Source organism: Pagrus pagrus, assembly GCF_965226575.1.
Source record: "Pagrus pagrus genome assembly, chromosome: 2".
In the NCBI taxonomy this organism is placed as follows: Eukaryota; Metazoa; Chordata; class Actinopteri; order Spariformes; family Sparidae; genus Pagrus; species Pagrus pagrus.
Genome location: NC_140186.1, coordinates 19,659,552 through 19,668,163, shown reverse-complemented (window position 1 = coordinate 19,668,163; position 8,612 = coordinate 19,659,552). Strand labels below are relative to the sequence as shown.

General features: G+C 43.3%; 1 protein-coding gene across 1 annotated transcript in view; it reads left to right on the top strand.

Moving 5' to 3' along the window:
- Positions 1 to 291: 291 nt before the first annotated feature.
- usp43a (ubiquitin specific peptidase 43a) overlaps positions 292 to 8,612 on the top strand; it is a 118,533-nt gene continuing 110,212 nt past the window's right edge. The window contains exon 1 of the mRNA XM_084344349.1: positions 292 to 1,264. Coding sequence (XP_084200475.1) covers positions 650 to 1,264 — 615 coding nt within the window. The 5' untranslated portion in view covers positions 292 to 649. The remainder of the gene's footprint in view (positions 1,265 to 8,612) is intronic.

Below are 8,612 nucleotides of genomic sequence, written 5' to 3'. Positions count from 1 at the left end.
GCAGTTTGAGGCTACAGTCCTTGACACCTGTTAAAGACAAGAACTTCCTTGTTCCCTCAGTTATAAACAAAGCAAGTTTGATGTTCTTTGGCAATCCAGCGGCAGTGTGAGACTGCAGGAGAACGATTTTCTGCTCATTGTATCGACCTCTCTGTTGTGACAAACTGCAAGTAATCTAATCCAGGTTAATTAAATTCATGTCTGAGGGGCGGGCATTAGACAGGATCCTCCAAATAGAAAGTTGTTCACTGTAGCCCCACAGACAGGAGGGGAGGGAGGAATAGTGTTGGTGAGAGAGTCAAAGAGCGCCAGCGCACGATCCAGCGCTGAGAGCCATCGATGAGGAAGTGTAACTGAACCTGCGATGTTGAGGGAGAGAAGCGGCTCATCTGTGTAGTTACCGGACAGACTGTCACCCGTCAAAACGCGCGGACTGCCGGTGACCACGTCGCACTGGGAAATTACCGGGATGTCAAGGGAATAATGTCAGTAATCATGTGCCTTATTGGCACCGAGTCGGTGCCACCTCAGCGGTAAGTGGAGAGAAGGAAAGAGGAGGAGGAGGAGGAGGAGGGGTAGACAGCCTGGCAGACAGGTGCGACTCCACAGCCTGCTTCATTCTCTCGCGCTACTATTAAGTAATAGAGCCATGGATAGCCGCAAGGAAAACAAGGTAAGGAGAGCCATGAAACCCAAAACGACGAAGCGAAAAGAGAAGAAATACAAAGCCGGGAGGTTCATGAGGAGGAAATCGCTGCGATCTTTTGGGAATTTCATGGGAAGGATCCTTAAAACTTTGGGCACTTTGGCGCACTTTGGCGACGCGGAGCCTCCGGACGCAGAGGACGACGACGGCGGCTTCGGGCAGAGCGCGTCCGGGGGTTTCAAAGACGACTGCCCGCAGATCTCCAGAGAGGGGACCGCGAAGAAGAGCTCCACGGTGCTGTCCTCCTCTCACGGCTCGGTGAAAGACAGGCTGTCGTGGTGCCACGGCGACAAGACCCCCGGCGTGCTGGGACTGAAGAACCACGGCAACACCTGTTTCATGAACGCCGTGGTTCAGTGCCTCAGCAACACGGACCTGCTGGCCGAGTACCTCGGGCTGGAGCAGTACAAGTCGGATCTGTGCCACGGGAGGGTGAACGGGGAGGTGAGGGGAGAGGAGCGGCAGAGCGCCAGGGGAGAGGTGACCGAGCAGCTGGCGTCGCTGGTCCGAGCGCTGTGGACGCTGGAGTACACACCACAGCTGTCTGTGGAGTTCAAGGTGAGGACAGAGGGGCGCTGGGTGTTTGTCTGCCAGGTTGTTGATGATGTCAGGGGTTTGTTGTGTTGTTTTTTGTGTGTCTCCTGCCATGCCATTGAGGTCAAGATCAGAAATGAGAGGTTTTATTTCGTCCTTCTTACATTTTCCAATATTTTTGTCTAGTTACACAAATGCATTTGAATGCTTTGGTAAATATTACTTGCAAAGTTATGTTGTAATCTGGATATGTGTGTTTTACAATGTATTCCGCAAGCAATGCTAGAGTATGCATGGGCCCCCGGACCAACAAGGGCCCTGAAACCCCCAAGTTATTAAACTTTGTCTCAATTGGTTTGTGATGATTGGGTTAACTGCACGGTTGTGTGAGTATGTGCTGCACAGCAGCACAATAAAATTATAACCATAAGGCCTCAAGGCATTTTTAAATCAAATCACTGTGAAGTAATTGATGCACAGCAAACCTGTTGCCAGCTAGTGTCTCAGCACAGGAGCACTGCTGGGTCTCTGGGCCAAAAACCTTTGGGAAAAAAAATAAAAGAGAAATGAATTGATGATTTATTTACGTACAATTATTACTTTTTATTATGATTTATTTAAGTGGCATCACTGTTCTGTTAAAATACTGTGTAACAAGTAAAAGCCCTTTTTCAAGATTATAATAGTACAAAAGTATTTACAACATAATGTATTCAAGTAAAATGACTTGTTAGGCAGAGTGGTCCCGTGCTGCCACACCAGAAAAATAGATGGATCCGTATCACACTTTACCATAAAAAGTTTATTGTCATGACAAGATGTTTTTCACGTTATGACATACAGACGTATCAAATTATGGGTCTTGTTAGTATTATTATAACATGAAAACGTTCACTTTATAAAGTTATAAATAATGTTATAATCTCTGACAAGGAGATTATGTTTTCGCCCGTGTCCGTTTGTTGGTTTGTCAGCAGAATTACACAAAAACTACTGAACAGATTTCCACAAAACTTGGATGGACGATGGGTCTCGGTCCAGAATAGACCCCATTACCTTTTGGTGTAGATCTGGGTAAAGGGATGGATCTAGGTTTTCCCATCTATTTAGAATTGCAAGATAGGGTTTTGTTTTTGTTGTTTTTCTTCCATTTTCATTAATTTCTCAGGTTATAATGTATGGATCTTGATGAAAAGAAATCAGGTGTATTTAGGTGGCTGGTATCAATGAGTGAGTACAAACAGGAACTGTTGGGCCTTGGCGGAGGTATGCACTCTACCGAGTGCTTTTCTAGTTATAATCAGAATCAGAATAAGAAAGGGGAAATTGCTTGCGTTACAGCTGCTCCCATTCAAAAGTCAGAAAAAATAAAAAAAATAAAAAAAATAAAAAATAAAACTATATATAAGCAAGAATAATGAAAGTAGAATAACAGGAAACGTTTCATGTGATAATGTGATAATGTGAAAATATCTTGTTAGGCTATAGTGTAAAAAATTCTTGTTATAACCTGAAGCTTTTTGTTATAACAACGAGTTGTCACGTTGTAGTGTGAAACGTTTGACATTATAACAAGATAAATAGCATATTGTTATATCAAGAAAAGTTTTTTGTTATATGATGATAAGTTTGTGTTTCGAAACAGCATAAAAATATCTTGTTAATGTCAAACATCTTGTTATAATGATAAACTTTTCACGTTATAATGTAATATATATAATTATAAGCATCATTTCATTGATTGATTGAATTGATCTAATGTTTTGTTTGTACTCCACTACATTTATTTGTTTTACTTGAATTAGTACTTACTGTGCAGATTGGATCCGGCATCAGAAACAAAAAAGCACAATTTTGATTAATTCATTTTATTTGCAATCAGAAGAATGCTGACTGAGTATCTGATCTGACCCAATGTCTTTACTTTTACTCAAGTGTGACCTTTGGGCACCTTTTACAACACTGTTGTTGAGTTAAAGACTTAGTTACATTCCACCACTGGTCTGCTGCTGCACTCATTGTCTTCCTGATGACGGCTGGGTGCATACACTTTATCAGAGAGAGAGAGCAAGATAGTCAGGGGGCCAACAGGAAATTTGTGCCCAAGGCTGCCTCCAGCAAAGGATAAAGAGACGCTATTATCTTCAGGCTAGATGTATATTACAGTATATACATTCTTCTCTTGGAATCTCTCTAGGTACTACAGCTGAAGATTTTATTTTTGTGATCTTAACAGCTTTAGTGTAACCTGTGCCCTGCCACTGCTACTCAGCAGCAAGCAGCACAGCACAGCAGGCGTATGTCAAGAGTATTTTGTGGGATTTGTAAGCAGTATTACCAACTATCACAGCCCGTACTCGCATAACAAATACTTGAATGAACGTGCCAGGTGAGCACTCGATTGAATGTAGTTCAACGGTCGACCTCATTTCCGAGTTTCAGTGTGTTTCAGGGGAAGGGGCCTTGCAAATCCAACATTTTATTGTTTGTTGAACGAGCCGCTAGTATTCTGGTTACTGATTACACACAGGCTGCAGTGTTTTCACTTGACTCACCTGCCACAACAATCCAGTACTTCAGGTGGTTTGTCTGCATTCCTTGACTACCATGTGGAGTGCGGAGGAGTCAAGCATTACTTCCTTATTTACACAAACTGTCACATGCAGATGATAGTAGCGGTCAGACGACATTGTGAAGAAATTTAAATCAACAAGTGGTAACACACCTTCACACAGGAGGCTTCCTGCTGTTGGAGTCACTCGTGGATGTTGTGAGCCGGGGCTACAGGGCCTCACCAGCTCTCCCTCTGGGTGACAGTCTAACAGTAGACTAACTTGAGTAGTAGCTGCTCTGTTGCATCAACAGCCTTGGGGGAGTTATAGGGGAAGGAGGATATGCAGCATGTGCACAAAAACACACAATCACACGGGCCTGGGGAGACAGCATGAGTGGGATATCATTTATAATGGAAAAGGTTGATATTCATGACAGCGACTTTGAATGTAGCTTCCGCTCAACCACAACCACAAGTTAGTAATACATGAATAACGTGCATAAGAGAGGGGGAGCACAGTCTAGTCCAAAGCTCTGAGGGAAAGGTAGTGATTAACACAGAAGAAGAGCTTGATGCTCTTCTGATCTGAGAGAATACAAGGAGTCGCAGTGTTGCAGATCTTTAATGCTGAGCACCTGCATGCGTGCAACATTTAAAAGAACAGATTTTAAACTCCTGTCACGTGCGGCTTCACTAACTTGGGCCTCTGGAGACATTTAAAATAATAAAAACCTTGTGATGGGTGAAAAATCATGGAGTAACAAAAGGACTTGAAGGGTATCTGGGTAACAGTTAAAGGCCTTGAATGTGGAAATGTGAATTAATATTCAGTGACAGGACCTCTATTTCAATTGGCTCCTGGTGACAGACAGTGGGCAGTACACCCCATGATGGGAGGGATTCCTCTTGTTTTCAGGACACAGTACCAAATATATTAGAGCTGCACTGATAAGTTGTCAACTGGCAAGTCAATTGCCGGCTATTCTGATAAGAAAATTTGGTGAAAAATGGTGGCTGATATCAGTCACTGTTAAGGTTGTAAGCTCCTAAAGGTAAATGCTGATTATTAGGCCTCGAACTTTCTGTCTGAACATGCTGCCCTGTGTTCGAATAGAGGCATTCACTCTATCCTATGCTGTGCTCTTGTACCTCTCATCTTCGTTGGCCACAATAGAGAAAAACATGTCCTTCGCTCTCCCTTTCTCTCATCGACACAGTGATTTGTGTCTGTCTGCTCATCCCAGGGTGAAGCAGGCGAGAGGATGTTTACTGTAGCGAGTGCATTCATCCTGGAAAAGGAGGATGCCCCCCTGCTGAGAAGCCTCCGATGGCGTGCACTCAGAAGGAGAGAGAAAGAGAGAGTGGGAGGGAGAGACACTGCTGGTAAACAAAACTATCGTCCCCTCCTGTGATCCTTGTAAGACCCCCCCTAGTCCGTAATCAGAGCAAGGGACAAACAAATCTGACAACTGATCATTACAACCAAATCTCTGTACAGTTACAGAGAGGCAGTGGCCGGCAAAGAAGTGGAAAAGAAACTTTTCTCTCAGATGAGGGCTCTCGCAGTTGTTTTCCAACTTCTTTTGTTTTGGGATTAGTATTAGGAGTGAGTGAGTTGTGGGCCTGTCAGTAGATGTCACAAAGTCTCAACCAAATTTACTGGAATGACCTCAGGAGTTAAAGAGATAGTTTGTGCTTTTTCAAATGGGGTCGTATGAGGTACTTGACCATAGTCAGTGCAGTATCTTCAAAGATGGCGGTCAGCTTGGCCCCAGTTTGGAGAAGCGTGTACACGAGCACGGAAGCCAAGCAATGTCATCCTCTGGACGGGGGCAACAGCTAAACTTATCTTAGCCACCTAAAGAAAGGCCCCCGAAAACATCAGTATCAGTTTAAGTGTATATTTAGAAGACGTGACGTCAGACAGCCCATTCCAACAGGAAACTGAATTTGTTACATGGCTCTCTCCAATGTCACCAGACTCCTTTGACAAAAACAGTAACAACACAGGACTTGTTTGTCTATCGTTTCCTTGAATGGTAATTTTTGTTGTGTTATTGTGTGACTTTGCTGAATCCAAGGTAACCCTTTAAAAAAAAAAACTAAGTTGAATACACTGACTATGGAGAAGAATCTCATACAATCTACCTCTGAAAACTCAAATTGTTCCTTTCATTCATCCTTTAAAGGTGTTATTGATCCCATTCAGCCTCTAACTCTAGCATTGCATCTCCCCCCTTCCATTGCATCCGTGTCACAACACCGCTGTTATTCGAATAATCTGCATTCGTTCTCATTGGAGTAATTGTTCGATTCAGACAGGGGTTTTCTTCTTCTTCACCTCAGTAACCTCAATCTGACTCATCTCAGCACTTCTCTCATCTGTGAAGTTGCTCACCTGCACGCCCTCATTAAATTCCTACACCCCGAGTTTCCAAATTCAGCGAGGCTCAAAAAGGATCAGCCGAATGGAGGTGCTGTATTTAAATACAGATTTCCAACTTTGCCGTTACTGCTTCACTACACATTTGATGTTGATGAAATCTGGAGGGATGAAGTGTCCTTTTATTGGGCGGCCCAAGAGTTGTCGACATCAATTTAAGTTGACGACAGAGTGAGCTCTCTGTTTTCTACCACATTACACACTCCTGACCTAAAGGACTTAACAACACAGTTACTACTTTAAAAAGTCGTGGCGAGGAGCTGGGATTCAGCTTTTTTTATTTTTATTTTTTCATACGCTTGACAGGAGCTGGAGCTCAGTGAGGCCAGTGGAGCTCAACGGTGAAGATGACGCCTGGTGCTTTAAGTAGTGTTTGTTCTGGGAGTGCAGGCAGGGTGTGACAGTTAGGCAGGCCAGCGAGACTGATGGTTTGTTTGTCTTCTCTTGTCTCTGCTCTCCGTCAAGGACCACTCTTATTCTCACTCGCGGTGCTGATGATGTATATAATGTTTGTAGAAAGACAGACACATAACAGTGGGGAGATGCACCACCTGGACTCTGCTGAAATTGCACAGTGGGACAGCCTCTAATTTCATTTTAAATGTGGCAGTTTCAGTGCGGCAGATGGGCGACTTTTTTGGGGGAGATTTTAGCTGGAGATTTCATTTTCTGTTTTTGAGCAAACAATAGATAAAATATCCAGGGTTTATATTTGGCCACAGACACGCATAAGGACCGACTAGACTAGAATGCTGAGTATTGCAATAGATAAAGTTTTCAGTCTCTGACCAACACTGTCAACAATACCTGCCAGGGGACACATGCTACCAGCTGAGCTACTGGGGAGCCACAAACTGATTTTAAAATATTATTATTATTATTATTATTATTATTTTATAATATCACTTAATAGAATCACTACTCAGTTTGACGGACACTACATTTGTAAACTGAAGGCTCCATAAAGCAGCAGAACAGCCAGGAGAGTTGACCGAGAAGACGATGGCGGAGGATTTGTCATCAAAGCGAAAAGCTTTGGATTTAAACTCAATGCTTATAGGGAACCTGATTACATTAATGAGCGAAATTGAGTTGGTTACCTTACTGAGAAGTTGGAGGTGTGCAGCCTGTCTCCTGCTGCTCTTCATCTAACAGTGCCTACTTGTTCAGTCCTCCCATGGACTGTATAAAACTACTCCCTGACATATATCAAAGTGGTTCGCTGTCAAAAAATGCCTAAAATGACAGTTGTCTTGTTTTATGACACATGTTTTATGACACATGTTTAACTTGTGAACAACAGTTAAATGCTTTTAATGTGAAGCTGCAGCAGTAGGAAATGTTCGATTTGCCTTGGCAATAACTTAATACAGCACTCTACAGATATGGAGCATCTTTCTTGTAAATGTCATGTGTAGTGGGTAACACTGGTGTTGTCATAACCTTACCAACTTCTAGGACTTACGTCTCAGCAGTTGGAGAAGTGATAACTCTTAAAACACTTCATAACACACTTATGAAACACAGCTAGACCACTTATAAGTAGTGTTACACCAGCTGTCACCATATGCTGTCTGGAAGCAGCATGCATTCCCACGACTCAGTGAGCTGCACTCCATTATATTTACACCACTGTGACAAAAGGCAATAAAGAAACACGAGGAGAAGTGTCTGTGCTGTATCTGTGTAAGCATTACAATATGAGACCATTTTACACCTGGTTCATTATACCTGCCATGATTTATGTACCAGGCCTCAACGAGACAGTGTACGAAGCCATGGGAATAAATCAAACTTTACCATTCTTGGGTGTGATACTGCGATCACAGAACCATGGAGGACAGTCTGTGAAGACTTTCCTACTTTATCTCAGTGATGGGAAGCACATGGAAATGGCATATAAGCTTTCCAGAGCGTGACAGACACAGCTACCTACACTCTGAGTTGTGCACACAGTAGCGTATTTACAGCCTCAGCTGTGAGTATCAATTTCTCAGATTCAGCAGAGCCCAGGGAGATCCTCCCATTCTGGGCTGTAAACCATTCAGAGGCGATTATTTCCATCATATCTCATTCCTTCTTATTTCTTACTGATCGCCTGTAAATCCCACGCAGGGGACATCTGCAGACACAAAGGCTTTGTTCAGTCTTGACTCGCTGGCACCTTCATCGAAGGATTTTCCAAGCTGGTCGGCGTCACAGAGAAAATATAGTTCTGGTTCCAAGATATAGCGTTTAGGTTAGTCATCAGTACCTGCCTGGTTCTCCATTGTTCTGGAGGTGATTCCAGTGTGGCCCAGGATGACACAGGAAAGCGCTGGCAGAATTACTTTAGATTTGGAAGGACGGTGAGAGGAAGAGGCAGGGAAAGACAT